We start from the raw sequence: 20818 nt of genomic DNA, 5'->3' as shown, positions 1-20818 counted from the left end.
GGCAGAAGCAGAACTCTCATTTCTTCTGGCCAAACTCCTGTGGCTGCAAAAGGAAACTGATTTCCGCATTCAGAGCAACAAAGCAGGCATGCTGGTCAATTCTGAAATTCTAGAATTGTTCTAATTCCTTTGTATGGTGACCATCATATCAAGTAGTTAAAGGCATGTACAAACCAAGCGTTGTGGTCAAGTTTGCCTGTACTCCTGTATGTATAAGCCTTCATCAGAGTATAAAAATAACAGTTCAAAATACTCTTCCCTTGTATTTTTCATGTATTGTAGATCATTTTACTAAAGGGAAGCTGGGGAGGAAGAAAATACTTTCTAACCCCATGCATTGGGCGTCAATAGTGATTTCCATTTTCGCCTGTCCATTGTTGCCAGTCTCGTGTAGGCTGTGCAGTCGCACGCTTTATGCATTGCAGAGCAGCCTTTTTCGTCAGACTTTTGATGGTTGAAAGATTTGTATCCATTTATCACTGCCGTTCTCGGTTGCAAGGTCGTCAGGACAGCACTGCTTGACTTTGGACTGCACAAATAAAGGAATCTTAAGCAGATCGCCAAGAGCATGTGCGGGAAGCATGCAAAGACAGTCCCAAAGTGCTTGCGACATGTTTCTGCTACTGCTTTCCCGCCAACCGGGAATTAAGTTGCCAATAGACGTCATGCGTAAACGGGAAAGTCTTCGTACTAAAGGTGCAAGCTCTCTGATATGTTCAACCCACTTCGTGGATGGCAGGTGCACCGTAGAATATCCGGTACAGATATTGTACCTGGTATACAATTGCAGTGCAAGTGATTTGTCTACTTTTATCACGGCACGCATTGTTTAACAAGTTCATTTTTGTTACCATGAAATTACTGAGACCATGTCGCAACAGAAAATTTACTTCCATATTGTGTTAAGTGTGACCAATTTATCAGTGGTACAATTTCGGTGCTGCACCTAGACTTTAACGCATTGTGGGCCGGACCGCAAATACAAACTTGGTTTGTACATTGCAATAGCAATATGGGCCCAGTATGGTCACTGCAAGTTTTTGGCCACTCCTTGATGTTATCCATCATTCACTGTCTTCCAGTGGATGTGTGTATGATGAGCCATGTGGAAAAAATAACTAAATAAGGAGGACCGTGCAGCAAATATAGCGATAACTTCCTACCTAAGACAACACACGCAACATCTCGGCGCTAATTATCGCTGCCACGTTAAATGCAAACATTCGTAACTTGACTGCAGTACCCAATCCCAATGCTTGTTGCTCATCAGCGTTCGTCGATAGACTTTCTGCAGCTGCCTTCCATGACGATCGCCGACTTCAATCAGGCTGAGATGTAAAAATGCTCATCAGTGCACATTCAATACCCCGAGATGGACAAGGCAAATCAGCAGCCCAATGCTGTGGCTTTATGTCCACTGGAATGGGACGGCATACATCATAAACAACAGTAAACGATACGCATGTGACGTGACCTGCTTATATAACTTCTTTCAGGCGATACAAAGGTAGCTCACTTTTAAGTTGTGACAGGCACCATTGGAGCAGCACTGCGCGATGATCAGTGCGCGTTGCAGGTGCACTGCAGCGAGCTGTAATGCATCGTGCAATCAGTAATTGCACATGTGGTTCCTTTGCTGTACGCTTGTGTGCACAGTGGCAGTTACAGTTATAATTCGTAACTCGAAAAATGTGCTCCACAACACATAAACATGACATCTCAGTAGTAAGCGGAGCGGTCCTTTGGCGTCACTTTGGCTGCTACTGCTGCTTGCAACCGCTTCAGCCGTGCAGCACTGCTGATCTCTTACTCGGATTATGTGGTTTGTTGGCTCACTTACACAAAGCCAGCTGTATTCTCATTTCAGGAATACCCTCCAAAAGAAGGTAGCGTTTACAAGCACTGCACAGTAGCCACTGCACCACCTCCATACGCACAGCCCAAAATGGCGCCGGTGCTGGCTTTTAGGTTTGGCTCATACGGGGCGCCAACAGCAAAATAAAATGGTGGCGACCAGGCATCGCAACTAAAATTGTGTATCTGTTGCTTACTCAGCAATGTCGGCATATGTCGGCAGTGTGAAAATGTCACTCAAATGTTGTAATCGCTGAAAGTAAGGGCAAGTACTTGGGAGGGCAGACAATTTTTTGCAAGGTTAGAGTGGTGGTGAGCAAGGGTTTAAAAAAAAAAAAACAGCGAAGTACTGGTGAGGCCCAGCAGATTTCACAAAATGGAGATGAGGGTGAGGGAGGGCCAGGGTTTCAATGGTGAGTATGAGAAGAAAAAGAAGAAATAAAGAGAATTGGCTCATCTCTGGGGAGCACAGTAAAACTGGCACTGCAGTATTTTTGCATTTAATGTTTTGCAAAAATAGCAGTGTTTATATCTGGATTAGGTTTCTTTTCAAGGCTTCTTAATAAATGTAATGGCCACTTTGCATGGGATAGAATCCTGTGAGCATGCTGATACCAATCTGAAATTTTTACCCAGTTAGTATTAGGATGCCTGTGGGAGCTCCATTTTTTGTAACTTGAAAAGTGTGGGTACTGTATTTTGAAATTGGTTCTCTTCTAATAGCACGTTTAATTACATATGTATGCAACTTCGTTTGCAAGCATTGACAATAGTTTGCATCCCCTGTAAAGCAGATTGTTTTCGGCAAAAGACCATTTGGGCTAGCATTCCTTTTGAGTGCTTTAGGTTGTCGAAAAGCTAACGAAAGTACAGCACCTAGCCGCAGTCTGTTATATGGTTCAGATACGCACAAAGCACGTTTTCTGCATTTCTAATTTTTTGCCCAAATTTGTTGTTAGCACCATTTATATACTTTAGTTTGCCATAATTCCTTTAGCCTCAGAAGTTAACTAGAACGTCTGGTGGTCTATAATTGCATAATCATTTTTTACTTCTTTTTTTGGGCACTTAAGGGCCCATTGGGCATTACTCAGGGGACTTCTGTACAGATACACAGATACTACAGAATACGAAAAAAAAAAGGAATTTCATAACTGAGGTGGCATGTTGCAATACATATCGCAGTACAAAGATTAAGGCACACCCACACTTCGCACAATTCAGGTGAAAATTAGCCAGCAGACCAAACCAAGAAATCTGGAATTGACAGCTAAGGTCATCCTGAGACAGCCTTAGCAGTAACAGAATTCTCACTACTTTCTGGTTGCTGTGGTTAGGAGATATTTTGAAAATTTTAGACATTGTTAAAAAAAAAAACACCATTGCTGTGTACAAATGCACAGTGACGTATTTGTGCCATGTCCCTTTGTGGTTTGGTCCTGCTGCACAGAACGGCTCAAAGCGTTCTTAGTGAAGGCTGGGGTGTTTACTGCATCTCTTGTATAGTCTGATACAACTTAAGTCTGCAGTGAAGCTCCGCCCACATTCTTTGGGGCCAATGCACAGAATTCCTCCACGACAAAAAAGTAGTCCGTTATTAAAACTTTTCTTGTTACCTAAACAAGAATGCAATCTCAAGAAAAAAATTAGCTGTAAAATTTTGATAAATGGCTCGTTTAATACAGTCAAACATTAAAAAGCTGATTTCTTTTACTGTTGTGATTTGCTAGTGAAGTAATACAAGATGCCGCAAACCGCGGCCCAGTGTTAACAACTGCCGTTTCTTAAAGTTGTATCCTACTATAGTAAAGTGCATTCTCTCTTCTTGCAGTCCTTGTGGACAGTGGAGTATGTGCTTCCTTCTTTGGTGTTCTGATGTGTAAAAATTTAGTTTGTTGTTTCAGTTTGTTGTTTCAGCTTTCATTCCAGTTTCAGCATTAGAATGGACATCCTTTTTGCACTTGCAAGAATTGAAAATGTTACTTGCCACAACACTGAAATATGAAGTGAAAGTAACATGTACTACTAGCCCACTGTGTGCATCCCTCTGGGGCCAAGGAAACAAAAATATAGAAGAGCATTAAGGAGGTGGTGCCAAATACCCAGCAAGAGTCAGCAATTTCAAGTTGAACAAGTGTTAAAATATTGCAGGGCCACTGCCTAATGTGATAAAAACTCCATTCTCCACTGGTAGCTAGTACCCAAAAAAAATGACCACAAAGGTCATCCAAAGCAGTACATTGCTTCAGAAAGTAATGCACAATCCACTGTAGCCTGGTAATGATAAGAACTAGGGAAATCAAATTTTGTAGGTAGAAGCATTGGTCATTTACCACGTAACCAATATCTAATTTTTGTTTTCTGTTTCACGTAAGCCGCCACGGATGATCAATACGACACCGTACCATGCACCACGGATGATCAACGCGACACCGTACTATGCCAGTGTGCAGTGATTGAATTCTTCTACAAATTTGTTGGTAACTCAATGCCATCAATTCCAAGTAAGCTGTTGCTAGTCTATGGGTTCAGCACAATGAATCAAAGATCATAATCTGTTTCGATGGCTTCAGAGGTTTCAGCTTGCCGATTGCAACATCCAGGTCCAGCCTCATTTAGGTGGACCGTCAGCTGTCACAACTGATGAAAATGACATCAGTCATTGATGAACTCGTCAAAAATGACAGATGCATCACTACGAGATAGGTCATGGAGCAGACAGGTATGGCAAAAGGATCCGTATTAACGCTAATGGAACGATTGGGATGCAGAAAAATTTGTGCTCACTGGGTTCCACGGCTCTTGATAAGGGAGATGATGCAAATCGGGAACAGTGTGCATGATGAAACACTGCTGTTTCATTTCGATCCTGAGAGCAAAAGGCAGCCGGTGGAATGGAGGCAGTCACAATCTCCATGTCGAAAGAAGCCGAGACTTGCAAGGTCACGCAACTAATTGATAACGACATTCTTTTGGGATCACAGAGGCGTGATTTCCATAGACTATCTCGAATGCGGAACTACCATTACCACTGTTCATCTTTGGACAAGCTGCAGTGTATTACAGGAACAAAGAGGCCAGAGTTACACGCAAGGGACATTAAGTTGCTTCACGATAAAACAAGACTGCATGCTGCAGACACGAACAGTTCAGAAGAGTGGCCAGGTATGATCAGCAGTGGTGCCACAACGCCAATACACTTCTAACCTAGCGCTATCGAATTCCTGTTTGGATGATTGAAGGTTCATCTGCTTGGCATATAAATTCGAAATGACAAGTTCATTGCATGTGTGAAAAAGTGATGTAATGACCAACGTGCAGTGTTTTACGAACGTGCATTCATGTTGTGGAAACAAAGATGACTGCAGTGCAGTGAATCAGATGGGTCGTATATTCAGTGGCATTTCTAAAGGACCAAAGTGCCAATGCTTCAACCTACAAAATTTCATTTCCCGAGTGCTTACCATTTCTGAGATTGTGCGTTACTTTTTGACCAACCTTTGTACATACCATGGTAAACAGAAGTCACTGATGTTAGCCAGGGCATTATTTTTGGCTGCTGTTAGAAGAGAGAAATGGTCTACAATTTTAATGTTCTAACCAGGATAGAAATTAAGTCTTCCTTTTCTTTGTGTTAGGTACATTAAGTACACAGGAGAGGGAGAGAAAGCTATTTAGACTGGGTTGCAGAATAAAGTAAATGGATGGAGGGTCGAGGTCAGGGTTGTATGGTGGTAGCCCAGCACAGAACACAGGGATAGTATGGCTGCCAAGACTGATCATAGCTTGGGCAGAGTCCAGCCAATGGAATAGGGAATTTAGCGCAGAAGCAGGTTGCAGGGAGTTAGCATGGTGTACAGGAGGCCATTTGAAAAAAGTTTTTGAACACAGGTAACAAAAAGATTGTACAGGCATTCTGAGAACTTAAGTCCTGAGCATTAGTGTGGACAATGGAAGGTGTATTCCAATTCGAGGCGGGTGCTATTTTGGGGCTGCTTTTGAACTACCTGAACCAAGATTTTGAAAAAGCAAGTTTCCTTTTGCTTTTGAGTTAAAGAGTGTAAACATGTGGGCATCGCTCACATTTATATATGTTTGCCTCTCTCTCTCTTCCTCTCTGCATTGATTTCCAGCTGACAAAATAAAAAAATAGAATGTCATGTGTCCCATCCAAAGCAAGCTCAACATTTGTGTGACCTGTGTGCATCAGGTATCCATCACTGCCGTCACATACACAGGCTGTACCGAGCTCGGATTAGGCGCTGGAATTGCAGGCTGCATTGGACTAAGGAAAATGATCCTCACAGCTAGGCCAGAAAATATGACCCATGTAGTGCTCTTGTATAGACTTATCTTAAACTGGGATTGACAAAATTCAGAGCATAAGGGTTATTATTGTATATCAAAGTGCTTAATAATTTTCTGTAATTTCAAAAGTGACTTTCAAGCCAAGAACATTGTTTTCAATCAGTGTGTGTTTTATTCCAATGTATAGCCTCAATCTTGATTCAGCTTGGTTTGCTGTCTTTGTAGGACATACTTGTATTATTGACGTCTTGGCACTTCAAACTGTGGTGGCAAGTTCTTGACTGGCTTTCCAAGCAATTTCGATGTGCATGCCCGATCTACTGGGGCTTGTGCACATTTTCAATATACATAGGGCCCTTCATTTTCGGGTTTTAATTTTTCCGGAATTATGGGGGGTAAAAATCGAGCAATATCTTTTTAGTTCAAATTTGGGTTATTAAGCAAAAATTTCCATAGTTCGGGTTCTTACGGGTCTTTTTTTTTTTTCACCAGAAAACAAATTGCTATAAGCGCTCATTTTTGTAAGAGACACAAAATGCTGTATTTTTCCCTCAGTATTTCGGAAACAAAATGGAAATGGCCAGTTGCACAAAAAAAAAAAACTGTTCACCAAATTAATTCTTTTTCGTCTTGTGTACACTGTCAATCTCCTATACAGCACTTCACATGCATGCAAAACTTGCCTGCCTTGTATGCTACAAAAACCGTCATTAAATATCAGCAATTTTAAACGGGCAGGAACCTTGGATCAGGACATTGCTAATGTGGATGGTGCTTGATACATGATGCCGAATAAATGCCTGGTCAGTACGCATGTTTTGGCCTCTCGTTTCTAAAAGTTACTTTTCGAACAAATCCTCAAATTAAGCCACGTCATGAATATCAAGCGTTGAAAGAGGTTTAAGGTCATCTGTTTAACGAACATTCCTCTAGAATAAGTGCAGGGTGTCCTCTAATTTTCATGCGTCTGTGAGGTAGTTTGTACTATTAGAGCCAAGTGATAGCTGTCTGTGTACGCAATGTCATTTTCTAGATCTGGGAAGGTTGACAGCTACGCTGCAACATGATCCATTGGGGCTGCCTGCTTGCATGAAACACAGTCTGTAACCAAAGACCACATAAGCCAGTGAGCAAACTAGTAACTGTACATTCCACAAGCTCTTCTCAGCCACTTGGGTTGGAGCGTTGGAGCCTGGCATGTCACAGCCTGCTGTGCTGCAATTTTCAGCCCAAGTGCAGCCGAAAAAGTGTGTTCACAATAGAGATGTATGTTGCAACTGTAAGTTCTTGCACCCTTCTGCTATGGAGCTTTACTTAAGGCTTGAGGGCTGCAATTTCTTGTACAATAGTGCTGAAAACATTTTTCCAGCTTTAAAATTGGCATGCACTCGAGGTTAGCTTGAATTTGTACTTGCAATGAGCTGCCTAAATGTGATAGTTGAGAATTTCTATCATAAATTGACATTTTCTGGTTTTCTCAATTGTAAATCTTTCTGCTCAAGTCTTTTTAGAAGTTAACCCTTTACCCAAACACCATGTAAGAGACAGAAAATACTTGGCGGACTGTTATTGCAATGACTAGTCTTTTTTTTTTGCCGCATCAGCATATGCTTATAGTATGCTACTGCCAGAGGTCAGCGGGGAAACTTAATTTCTATCTAAACCTTGGCAACATGTACTGACCGGTCATTTTATCAGGTCATAGGAAGAGGGGATACAAATAGAACAGAAAGCTTACAATTGCTGCTTGACATCAAAGTAAACTCTGGTTTAGGGAGGGCAAAGAGGGGCAGTCTCCCTCCTAACATTTCTCCCCGCCATCTTCAACTGCTTGCACAGAGGCAAGATTTGACGGACACTCCAATTCTAGGACATTATTAACGTGAAGCACAGCCCCAGGGCTAGTTGACTTCGTAGCCAGTCGTAAAACTTTCGTTCGAGTAACCTAACCAATCATGTCCCAACAGAAGACTCATGATTTCCCTCTGTTTGCGAGCATGATTAGCAGAATTGAGAGAGACGATGTGCAAACTTTTTCGATGCATTTGGTCACACCACGTGTGTACATCTTTACACAGCAGCTGATTTCAACTGAATTTTTATGGGCATTAATAAATACACCTTTAAAGTGGAATAAAATATGCACATTCCATCATTTTGGTATCTGCTTTATTCCAACTTCTTCACAGCACTTTTGCTTATTGAATATTGAGCCATTGAGTTATACAGAAGAAGCCTGCACCCTGGTCTCCTTAATGTGCATGGTGTCAAGCTACAGTAATCCGTTTGATTGCAGTAGTTTTTGCAGCTTCTCCTCCCTGTACATGTTTTCCACGTCACTTCCACCACCCAGGCATTGCTTGTTCACAAACACTCGTGGAACCTAGAATATGCGTATGGCTGTGTCAATTGCAACAGTAAGCAGTAGCACATGACAACCTCACCGTGCGTGCTCCAGTCTTTTGTTTTAAAACCTCCTGAATGTCACCGCCATCAGCCCTACCATCAAGCTCGACGGCAAGGTAGGGCACTTGGAGCTCATCGAACACCTGGAACAAGCAGAACTTTTAGCATGCACAGACTACTAGAGCTACCATTTATTAGGCTGCTATGAGCAATAAAGAGTTGTGGTGTATATGGTGTATGCACATAATTTACATTTTTCACACTACTGCAACTGTGCAAGTTCTGCAAATTGCCCATATGAGAGCAAGGCGAGGCCCCTCTACTGGGCACACCATTAGAGGTTGATAGTAAACAGCAGCCTGCAGTTAGCTCAGTACACTGCAGGCGATTTAAGTCGGTAAAAAAAAATGGGGGGGGGGGGGGGGGGGGGCGGTGCTGCATATTAGGCCGCGCTTGACTGACGTGTCAAATGATGTAAAAGGTATACGAAGTTCATTCCTCGCACATTGCCATTTCATGCCGGTTATCATTATTTGCATGTAACTCGTCGACTCTACGAAGGGAAATTCGATGCTCTCTTCAATTTCATCGAAAACAAACCTAAGTACGGCTGCAGAGTATCTTAGTGCGATGTTCTTGTCAACGGACGGCGATAAATATGCGTGACAAGGATTCCAGCAGGTGCCACGCACTCGCGCAACTGAAGTGTTGCTGCTCGCACCCCAGTGCGACCTACCAAACGCGTCAGTGTGCCATGCACGCTCGATCAGTACAGACAGCGTACTGTCGGGAACAAAAGTGGTGTTCTGGCTTCGGTTAGAGTTCATTACCGTGCCATTTCCCGGCAGCGCCTGCTGTCGAGCAGCACATGACGCAACGGCGCGTGGTAGTACAACACTCCATTTACGCTCGACAGAATACATGCAGAAAGCACGGTTCTGTATCCTACGCGTTCACCTACCATCGCCTACGTTCCAGTGTGACGCCGCGACAACTTTAACAAGAGATAACTTACTCGTTTAGCCTTATGGCAGAATGGGCAGTAGCTCTTCGAAAATATCACCACGGGATTCTTTTCTAAAGTTTGTTCGATGAAGTCGGTGGCAGCCGACATACCGGCTGCTGCGCTCTGCTTCTTCCAAAGGCGCTGAAACATCTGAAAGCAAAAGTGGCAAGCTCTAAACAGGCCACTTACATTCGCTTTCTGAAAAACACGTTCGCGTCACGATCATGAAAGAAGGAACCCTCTGGCTTTTGGTCCACCGAAGCGCTCATGTGATAATACCTGCCGATGCAAACTAATCCTCATTCACGGGCAACTTTCAGGAACATGTAAATAGTGACTTTTACTCGTCGAAGCACGTTGGCCATTTCCGCTTCTCTCTACGTGATGGTGACGGAGGGTATCTGAGTGACTGCAGTTGAGCGAACAACCCTTGACATACGGTAAACACCTCCGGGAAACGTTAGCCGCGTTAGCTCACCAATCACTCCATTCGCCCCCTTCCTTTCAGAGAAATGGCTCGAGTTGGCTAGGTTAGCGCCAAACGCCCTTAACTTGGCTAGAACTCCGCCGTGTGCGCAGCGCGCGCCTCTATGGCGCGCGCGTTTCTAACGGGAGGGCGAGGCTCCCGCCGCGATGACTGCGCGGAGAAGCCGCAAGGGGCGCTGGCGGTCGAGTGGGTTTAGTGGGTTGGGTGCGCCTGTCGTCTGCTGTCGCGCCGATGCTGCGGCCTCGCTCGATTGCTTAAGGCGTGTGAAATCAATGTTTGACATGCATCATTTCTTGGATTGTGTAGCTGGAAGACGCTAAACGTGAGAAAAAAACGTCCTGAGATGTTAAATTCTAAGCGGCAATGCAAAGAGAGGACGTGTTTTGTTTTGTTCTGTCGAAACGGTTATCGGTCTAACGAAGAAAAGGTGTCTGTTCACTGCACCGGCGGACCCAGCACGGCTTGCTGAATGGGAAAATAGGATCAAGAGGGCAGACAGAAGGCTGACACCGAAGGCTGTCGTGTGCGAAAAACATTTTGAGAACGAATGTATCGAAAGTTCTTTTAAGATTATGGTGAACGGCGTCGTGAACGAACCCGCCCGAGAGAAGAAGCCACGCCTGAAGCCCGATGCTGTCCCTACAGTATTTAAAAATTACTCAGCTCATCTTGTGCCTAAAAAGACGGTGAAAAGGAAGGTGCGAAACATTTGCGACCAAGGACCGGAACCTAAACAACGGAAGCGAAATATCGAGCTGGTGGATCCTGAGTTGTGCTCTGCAGTCGACGGCGATGATACGTGGGTTAATTGGCTCTCATTGCGTCTCTCGTGGAGGCGCATCGGAGGGACTCCAGAAGCCTTCCGATTCCGAGCAGGCAGATATTGCAACAGGACCGGTGTATGATAGCGAAGCGATACTATAGATGAAAAATTCCCAGAAAATTTTTTACATTACCTAGACGCATGTTAGCGGCATGCAGAACCAGCTAGCGAAGCGATACTGAAGATGAAAAATTCATAGAAAATTTGTTACATTACCTAGTCGCATGGCAGCGGCATGCAGAACCAGCTGGGAGTGGATTTCTTACTGAAAACACGGCTTGTGGACTAAGGGTTACGATAAGAAGTGCATTAGACTTGCTATCTTACCTTAGCTCCACTGTAGGATACAACCCAACTTCACATCGCGTTTGAGTCAGGACAAACTGGAAAATGTTTTCGGCATTATAAGGCAGTCATCCGGTTGTAACGACCACCCTACCGTGTCAGAGTTTCTGGTGACTGTTAACTTAATGTCGTTTTATAACTTGGCAAAACCACTGAGCGGTACGAACTGCTCACCAGATGTTATCAAAGCACTCTTGAGTGAAGCACCTCTACCACAGTCTAGCACCAAGGCAGCGCCACTTTTGAACATTGTTGATGATTTATTTGACTATGGAAATGTTGATGAAGTCGAGGAGGCAATTGATAGTGTTCTGTTCAGAAATGACCATACCGGGTACGTAGAAAGGAAAAGTAACGCTGCTTTGATCTATTATGCTGCTGGATATGTGGCGATGAAGACAATCGGAAAAAAACGCATGCCCGCAGTGTGCATCTTGCCTTTGTGTGACACCAAATGACGCAAACATGGGTGAGAGTTCTCACTTCACTGCTCATTTTGACAACGGTGGGCTTGTTTACCCTAGTTCCGCCCTGTCCACTGCAGTCAAGCTAATCGAGGACGAATTCACCGGCTTCTTCAGCAGAAATATTCTGCATGAAGAGAGTTTTCTAGATTTCGCCAAGTGCTTACGTTCATTCTCACTGTCGCAGCTTGGCTGCTCTAGCCATGAGAGGGAAAATGTGTCCAAAGTGGTCAAGTTTTATTTCTTGTTAGTGTTCAGATTTTTTGTTAAGGGCCTGAACAAGGAAAGAGAACGTCAAAGGCAGCGACAAAAACTCCTTAAGTTGCGCCACTGCCAGTAGCGTGAAGTATGAATAATTCTACTTTGTCCTCTTTATGTAGCACTTGATTTGTTATATAATACTGTACACTGCTGTGTGAATAAATTACGTACTTTACGTTTCATGTGTGCAGTAAATGGAGGCGACCAGATTTTTGTTTTCATATTTTTATGTTTTCAGATATCTGTAGATCTCGTGCACGTAATTACCACTGGCTCGACTCGATGCGACAGAGTGCTTAAACAGTGGTATAAAAAACAACTTTTTAGAAGCCTGTTTATTCTGGATGGAAATGAGAAACAGGTTAAATTGCTGGCATGCTTTGGGCATGCCAGTCTTTACGTGCGGCATCGAGCTTCAGTTCTCAACATCTCGCTATCTGGTAAGTGGGCTAGTTGAATTACAAGGAAGCTGTTGAGAACGGTGGAGTTATTATAAATGGTGGTTGTAATATTCTGGGTTTTAGGCCCTTCATGGGAAACAAATAAGAAAATGCTTGTTTCCAATGTTCTGCATTGTGCAGCACAGCTGTTCCAAGATTTTTAACGGAAATATTATTACCTTAACGTATGTCACTATAGTAGTTTTTTTTTTAAAAGCAATGCAAGTTTTGTGCATTTTTTAAATGCTCGGATTGGGGAAGTTTATATTAAGTTCATTATTCGCCTTCAACAAAATCAGCCATTTAAAGTAATTTCCAAATATCAGCGTGTATTTAAAATTAACCGAAGGTGGCGCTTTAAATTTAACTGCCATAAAGTTCTCGATTTTAACGTTTTAGTTTCCAGTGCAATAAACATCTCGCACGCTCCTTCAGCTAGTGTGCAGTTTGTTGCTTAACCTTATTGTCATTCTTTATTTTCACTTCAGTATGGTCGAATGAAGGCTATGTGGTAAGGGGCTTAAGTCTTTCTGAAATAATTTCGCTCTCGAGAGCTTAGTAAATAAAAAAATCGGTTGCATGGTTAGTATCGAGTTTTTTGCGGGCGAAAACAAACTGCTAGAATACGTCAACAAATTGATCTGTATTTGGTATTGCAAAATGTACGCACTGTGAACGAGCTCGCGTAGTTCTTATATTACGAAACATTTTTTTTAAAAGAGCACTCTAAATAAAAAAAAAATAGTTTGCTTCGCGCTCCTCCGAGCGCGCGTATCACGGTGCGAATTGAACGCAGATGCACGTACCTAGGGTGCCTCGATGCCCGCTCGCCTCCGCTTTCAGGGTGGGGACACCCTTTGTACTACCCCGCGCCGCCGTTTCCTCCTCGCAGCGACATGTTGGGTCTCACGCGTCAGTTGCGTGCAGTTCCTCTATGCGTCTGGCACGGTTTTTCGCCCCGCCGCGGTGGCTCAGTGGTTAGGGCGCTCGACTACTGATCCGGAGTTCCCGGGTTCGAACCCGACCGCGGCGGCTGCGTTTTTATGGAGGAAAAACGCTAAGGCGCCCGTGTGCTGTGCGATGTCAGTGCACGTTAAAGATCCCCAGGTGGTCGAAATTATGCCGGAGCCCTCCACTACGGCACCTATTTCTCTTTCTTCTTTCACTCCCTCCTTTATCCCTTCCCTTACGGCGCGGTTCAGGTGTCCAAAGATATATGAGACAGATACTGCGCCATTTCCTTTCCACAAAAAAAACAATTATATATTATATATCTGACACGGTTTCTGTGCGGTCGCGTGGCGACTGTAATAATGCTACTGATCTGGAAATAGTACATATTTGTTTCACTCGTGGTAGTAGTGTTTTTTTTTTCAGTTTTGAGAGTATTTTATGCATGATGCATTCGCTCTGACTACACGACAAACGAAACGTTATGACGGACTGCTGTGTTTTTAAGTCAACGGCTGCACTTTAAAAGGACAGAAGTTATTTGGTTTTCTTTGATAGGATAATATGGACTATAATAGGGTCACCGAATTCCATATAATTATGCTGCCTTTGTTGTTTTGAAAGTAAAGACTGTTCCCAAGGCCCCAAGTTTCCCTCGTATACAAGCAGCGCGGAGCATGCATGTCCTGCATTTTAGCGTAGTCAACATTCACTTTCCAACATTTTCTGAAGTGCCTTTGTCTTGTTGCTGCACCGTATGTGAAAAATTCCACGTAATAATGTCAAATTTTTCTGCGTTGTCAGTGCACGTTAAAGATCCCCAGGTGGTCGAAATTATTCCGGGGCCCTCCACTACGGCACCCCTTTCTTCCTTTCATCTTTCACTCCCTCCCTTATCCCTTCCCTTACGGCGCGGTTCAGATACTGCGCCATTTCCTTTCCCCAAAAACCAATTATTATTAATTATTTATTCTTCCAAGTAATCTGTCACCTCACTGCTCAGGAGTAAAAAGCTGAGGACACGTCTGAAGCCAAATGGTGATATTTTCTGAACTGCTTTCCTTAGTGGCTTGTACCGCAACAAAACGATGCAAATGGTTGCGTTTCCCTTTGGATGGTGTTGACTACACGTAGACTGATGATGCGATGCGATGACATCTTCCTAATTCGTAGTGATTAAGTCACTTTATTCGAGGACAAATTTTACTAAACAATTTCTGTTTCCTTTCAAAACATGAAGAAAAAATCATCAAAAGCGGCTGATGCAAAAAGAGGCCTCACAAAATCAGCCCCTGATAACTATTTATTTTCAATACCATTGTCCCTGCCAGGGTAAACTAAGAAAGAGGAGCCGGAGCAACAAAGGAAAAAAATTGAAAATTGGTTTTTGAGGAAAGGAAATGGTGCAGTAATTGTCTCCCATATCTGCCGTAAGCGAAGGGAGGAAGGTGGGAGTAGAAGAAGAGAGAAAGGGGTGCCGTAGTGGAGGCCTCCCCAATAATGTCGGCCACCTGGGGACGTTTAACATTCACTGACATCGCACAGCACACGGGCGCCTTTGCGTTTCGCCCATCCCTGCTGCTGCTGTCATCGAAAGAGGCAAAAAAAAAAAGTAATCTATAGCATATGGTTGCCCAGAAACTCACGTGACGAACTTTACTGACGTGGCTGCGTGAGGGCAATGAAAATAGCCTATTTTTCCCCAGTTGTGGTTTCTTTAAAAGTGATACCAAAAGGAAGGAAAATGAACCGTTACTGGAGAAAAAAAGCCGCCTTGCGTTCGCGTCACGCAGCCACGGCTTCTTTGCTTACTGACGCACAGAAGATAGGTTTGGAGCCAGGATATTCGCAGTGAGCTGGCGCAAAGAAGGAGAGAGGAGAGCGTTCCTGCCTTCGTGGCATTAAGGTAAAACAAATAATAAACTGAACAAAAAGCTGCGACGAGAGCTTCACATACTCGCTTACCTGCAATTGCAATTGAGAGCGCATGAATAATACGGCTGCCTTGTTGCGAAACGCCTTTGTGATCAGGTTGTGAAGCCAAAGCCGCTCGGCAATTTTCGATGTGGCCTGGCAGGTTTTAGCACTCGCCTTTAAGCTTTCTTGGCCTACGTCATCAGTGCAAGCGCTTGTGGTCTGGGTGTCAAAACATGCGACTTTTGACAGCGTGGTGCAGAACGTGCGATATGTACCGAGGCGGCTGTAATCGGGAGAAGAAAGGCCGCGACGCGTAACGACGTCGACGTGCTTCTAATCGCAAGAAGAAAGGTGGCGGAGAACGCGCAGAACTTGCAAAACCGAGGCGAAAACGAGCCACGCCCCTTTGCTTCAAGTGAGCTCGTAGTGTGCGTGATGTAGCAGTCAGAGGCCAAGTTATGAGGGTCTGTTGTGTTCCCGGGTGTTCTGCCCGCACTATTGAAATGACCCGGCTATTTGGCTTTGCTCGTGAAAGCGCGCGCCGAAAAAATTGCCAATCGCGGGTCAAACCAGACTGCGTGAACAGCAGTAAACCTCAAAATATGAGAGGTAAGGCATGCGAAACGCTTGTTTTCCATAACAATTTTTGCTTGGGACGGAGGAATAATACACTACTTTGCATTCTCATAATTATTCAAATTAGCAGCCATGAAAAGCACCTTCTCGCATTGATTTCATGCCGAACGAAAAGCTGCCTGAATGGCAGTCTTTGACCTATATGCAACTGCAGCTCGAAATAAGTAATCCTGATTGTTGGAAATGTAATTGAAATTTAGAGTATTCGGGTCAAAAGGTTGCACTGGAATATGCTACGCAAGTTGTAAGAAAGCTGTTATGAAGGAACACTGCGCAGAATAAACGCTACAGAAGAGAACCAACACGCATGAGTGCACCGACTGTTCATAAGGCGCCGACTTTATCGGCAGATTAGCTGCGAAAGATAGTCGACTTTAGAGTACCTCTGATTCACTGTTTAAACTATCTCTGGTACAACTCTGTCAAGGGAGAACACCAAATTTTCTGAATACCTCGCGGCAGATGGAGTTTTTTGCTTCGAAACGGCGCGCCGCCGCATTGCGCTCAATGCAACTGAACGGGAGAGTGAGACCCAACATTCCCCCGTCGGGAGCGGTGTCTTCACCCTGAAAGAGGAAGCAGCCGTTGCAAACTAAATATCATAACCCCAGTGCGGGGAGTCGCGAGGGGTGCGTTGCGCCCATCGGAGGCTGGCCGGGGCTTTGGGGCCAACGGATTGTGATTCCTTGAACGGAGCGGTTGCACGGCGCAGCAGGCAGCGTCGAGGTCTCCCACGGTTGCATGGGCCAAGTTGTTTATTTTTTGCCACAAAAAACAAATGGGTGCTCAAGGGCGGTCGCGTTTAAAGTCGGCGGCTTGAAACCAAAGCCGGCGCACGACGCTTCAACGGCTTCCGCTAGATCCAACGGGTCCAGTGGATCTGGCCCTCTCGCCAACTTGCATGTACCTTCAGATATGTACTGTGAATGGATTAAAATAGCCGAGCTCGAAAAGAACACCTCCGCCCAACTGCCGCAGCTATTGAATACAACGCGCACCTCGCCGTGGAGCCAAATCAGTCTGGCCGGGTCGGCGGCGGCTGGCGCACTCGGCGCGAAATAGATGCATACTCCAATCTCCCCGCCAATGCGGTCAGAGTACGCCGAAGCCGCCGAACGCGTCGGCGGTCAAGCGCAGTTGGAGTATAGAGGGTCTCGCTTTGACCGACGTGACTTCGCCGTGCTGGGCGCCCGCGCGCCTCGCCGCAGCATAAACGCTGCCTTAACAGAGCCTGCGCTTAACCGCTAACCAACGTATTCAGAGGCGGCATCCATGGGAGCCACTGAAACCCCCCGCCCACTCACTGACTAAAAGAAAAGAAGTCCGGTGCCGAGGTTCGGAAGCGAACCAGGGCCTTTGACGTTTGAGGCGGAAACGCTACCACTCCGCTACGACGGCTCAAGATACAGCCGCCAATAAAGGCGCATCTAGTGAATGCACTCTTCTGATGCAGAAATCTCCGCACTTTCGCTAGGTATATCCTGGCTTAACAGAGCAAGGCCATCAGCAATGTTTCTGAACTGCCTTTTACCTTGTCTCCCGTCCCTAATTAATGATTTCCGTTAAGCAGTTTGAAGTTGACTGGCACAGCCGGGAATGTTTCGCCGTGCAAGCGAGCGAATACACAAGTGCTGCCTTGCACGATCACCGACCATCGTGCCATCATAGCTTTTCATCGACCGTGACGATCATCTGACAAGCCTTAACAGGCTCCTTCAAAGGTTAACTAGCCCTTGAAGCGACACTTGGAGTTCCTCTGCTGTTCGGCGCTTGTAAATCCACACGCGTCAGAAACAAAACCACGGGCACGCAAAGCTCATAGACGCGAAGCGCCATAGCAAATCGAAACTCTCCTGGCCGCCTGTGGCGCCGCCAAGCATCCGTCTTCTTTGCTTCCAACATTCAAGTTGTCTTTTGCCTGCCTTCATTGTGTGATAAAAGTGCACTATTGGTTTTAATACAAAACTTACTTCAATATTGATCTGCGCAACCTACCTTTGTCGGCCTCAGAGATCCGCGACACCAAGTAGGATGGAAAATTCCTCCAAGGTGGCGTCTCTTGTCCTATGGCGTCACCACGCTAGTACTTGCGAGATTGGCCTGTGGTGGCGATACCTGTATTTTGGTTCTTGCTATTTTCTACCTTACAAGAGCTTTGTTTTCAGTAAGAGCGGCGTTTTTGTGGTCAGGAGCTGGTATTCTATTGATACAAGCCAACTTCAATTTCTCCTCAGTGTCCCTTTAACGGCGTTAGCACGTTAGGGAACAATGTATACCAACCGAGAACAACGCCAAGTGCCGTCCATGGATTGTAAAAAACTGAACGAAGCCATGCTTCTGTGCATTGAGACATGTCCAACTCTATGTGGTGCCTTGACTATCGCTCGGTGAAATGCCGCCATCGGGGCACCGGGCTTAGATCACGCCGTCGAATTGCCGGTGTGCGTGCATATAATGTGGTGCCTGCTCCAGCGGCCGCCGTCCGCAACGCCGGGATTGTTGCCGCTTTCTGGATTGCAGTGCTAAGAATAAATCTTTGATCAGTCCTAGTGCGTCGAGGAATGAATTTGTTTCGATCCTAGAAACAGAATAAATATTGACGGGGGAATGTATTTTTGCCTCTTTGCTCTGAAAAATATGCCCACTCCAGGGTTGCTGTGACAGGCGCACTTGAAGGACGTGTGAAAACGCGGAGGAGGCTATCGCTCCGCTGTTATTTCACATCCCTTGCTTATTTCTGACACGCGATGCGCAAGCACAGTTTTGGAAGAATGGTTGGCATCATCACTACCTGTGGTAACAGTTTTCCTTGTTTGGCCTGGGTCATCTTGGCTTTCTGTTTGGTAAAGCACACCCGTCATTAGTTGCCTTCAAGGAATAAAATGGAGACAAGAATGGGGCAGTTGCAGAAAAGATTGTACGTTTTATGCTTCCTTTACGCCTTCGCTTCACGGACGGGTCAGAGGGAGAACGACCGAAAATGCAAATTAAGGAGGACAGTAGGTTCGCAGGCGGCCTGCACACGGAGAAGCGAGAAGAGAACGAAAATATAGAGGAGACTGAGCACAGTGCCGCGCACCCGCGGCGTACATCGGAAACCTGCTAACCATCCCTTGCTTGTCGACTTCAGGCGCTGAAACGGCCGCCAAGTAGCTGTTTAATGCATTGAACGATGAGGTCACGATCCCAGCAGCTTCTCCGAGCGGCGATGACGGTCTGGCTTTCAGTAAGCTTTAAGCTAAAGCCGCAGGGACAGGTGACAGATGCTATATAAGTGATTAGTGGCTTCACATTGCTTGCTCGCGTGCTTCGTTTCTTTTTGTTTTTGAAGATACACTATAGCGAACGTCTTCTACACTGTTCTCCTGCAAGAAGACCGAGCAGGGTTGCGCTTTGGTTTATAGCAAAACAGAAGCCGCTAAGCGTGCAAGCGATTAAGATGAGCGCAGGTATATATGGGCCAAGAAAAGTGTTTCAAGGTGGTCAGTAGGGCACTGCAAGGCGAACTGAGGCACTTGTCCGATGTCCACACCCATGGTTACGACTGTCTGTGGCGGGTCCAATTCTGCCGATAGGAGAGGAAGTATTTTATGTCTTCAGTCTGTATGGAGCCCTCAGCGAGTCCTGATATTGAACGGCAAGTTTTCTTCCATCTTGGACATGAAAAGATGTCCACCAGGGTTTTCATACCTCAACGATTCTCACAAATGTTGGCAAGGAGACTTCCCCAAACTTGTTTTGTGGCATCACTTTTCAGTGAGTCAACCGCGGCTGACACACGACAAGCCAAGAATCTTGTGAACGACCGTCTTCGCACTTGTCGTAACGATGGAGTGACGTCCCGTCAGACCGAGCTGCGATTAATGCAACTGGCTCATTTACTGCGGCATCGCAGAACGTGCGGAAATGGCCATCGCTCCAAACAACATCGGCCTGCTGTAGTACCCGCGTAAAGGAAAAGTAAAAAAGAAACGTGGAAACATCCCGCAGGTGATCTAAGGCACAGGACTGTACGATAGTGGGCAATGCGTTGCTCTTGAGAGAAAGTGTGCTGGAAGATGCGGACAAGAAAGGGTACAAGACGTTCGAGGTAACCGATAGAAGCAGACGGAAACGCAAATGAAAGGGCGCAGGACGACGGATGGACTACAACCGCTTTGTTGTCCTCCGCTAACGCTTTACCTGGCTTGCTGGGACGGATGATTTTTAAGTAAAGACATCAATTGCTGTTCATTAGTCGTCCTTTGCTCTTTTTTCGGTGGTCTGTTCCTCCTCGTTTTTTTCTTCAAATTCTTATGTTGCCTTTTAAGCACTACGTGACCCATCTTCGAATGAGGCTATTTCATTTGGCCCAACCATATACGTAAACACACTAGGGCAGTCATTCGTTAACTTCTTGTGCCAATCGAAACTACAGAGTTCGTCTAGACGGAAGCGCTGATCTTGGACGTCCATGCGTCGAATGGGCAAAGTATCGATGTCTGTGAAAGCAATATGATCCTAGCAGCAGAAGTCCTCGTTTCCGCCACCCGTCGTCGCCCGGGCAGCGAGAGGGCGACGACGTCCTCAAGTGTGCGTCCATTGCGAGACCAACTGGATGAAACCAAATGCTGAGGCGTCATCTCTGCTACGGGTCCCATTTGGACCCAAGATATTAAATTTATTTTTGGAAATGCACTCCGGCAAGGGTTGGCCCGGAATTGCACTGCCTCTGAGATCGGCCCGGGACAAATTAGCGCGCGCGCGTCTTACCTCAACTTTCCTCTCCTATCTTTCGACTCTCCTACTTTCAGCACGTGGCAGCGGTTGTGGCTCAGCTTGAGCCAGAAAACAGGCCCGTGCACTTTCCTTTTCATTCTTCCTGACAGCAATAGCAGTAGCAGTAGCAGCTTCCAGACGCCTGCACCCTCCTCCCGTGTG

General features: G+C 45.5%; 1 protein-coding gene across 3 annotated transcripts; it reads right to left on the bottom strand.

The window, feature by feature from the left end:
• Window positions 1–8314: 8314 nt before the first annotated feature.
• LOC144096785 (uncharacterized) lies at window positions 8315–10195 on the bottom strand. Of its 3 annotated transcripts, none has more exons than XM_077629678.1 (4): window positions 10053–10195; window positions 9584–9724; window positions 8607–8711; window positions 8315–8545 (listed from the first exon to the last, which is right to left on the bottom strand). In XM_077629678.1, the coding sequence occupies exons 2-4, from the start codon at window positions 9722–9724 to the stop codon at window positions 8435–8437; spliced, it is 357 nt and encodes a 118-aa protein (XP_077485804.1). In that variant the 5' UTR covers window positions 10053–10195; the 3' UTR covers window positions 8315–8434. The 3 variants fall into 3 exon arrangements, with proteins under 3 accessions (XP_077485804.1, XP_077485796.1, XP_077485800.1); XM_077629670.1 differs by lacking the exon at window positions 10053–10195 and adding an exon at window positions 9854–10034; XM_077629674.1 differs by lacking the exon at window positions 10053–10195 and adding an exon at window positions 9919–10034.
• Between the last annotated feature and the right edge of the window lie 10623 nt (window positions 10196–20818).

This window comes from Amblyomma americanum, chromosome 1 (genome assembly GCF_052857255.1).
Source record: "Amblyomma americanum isolate KBUSLIRL-KWMA chromosome 1, ASM5285725v1, whole genome shotgun sequence".
Lineage (NCBI taxonomy): Eukaryota > Metazoa > Arthropoda > Arachnida > Ixodida > Ixodidae > Amblyomma > Amblyomma americanum.
Note: the sequence above shows the minus strand (reverse complement) of the source record. Positions and strands in the feature narration are given on the sequence as shown.

What these genes read in the sequence shown, in the direction of transcription:
- LOC144096785 (XM_077629670.1), bottom strand. Translation starts at nt 9,877, where the DNA reads ATGAGGATTAGTTTGCATCGGCAG. An exon ending in TCTGCCATAAGGCTAAACGA is followed by an intron (nt 8,712 to 9,583) that starts GTAAGTTATCTC and finishes TGCTTGTTCCAG; the next exon opens with GTGTTCGATGAGCTCCAAGT. An exon ending in AAAAGACTGGAGCACGCACG is followed by an intron (nt 8,546 to 8,606) that starts GTGAGGTTGTCA and finishes CGCATATTCTAG; the next exon opens with GTTCCACGAGTGTTTGTGAA.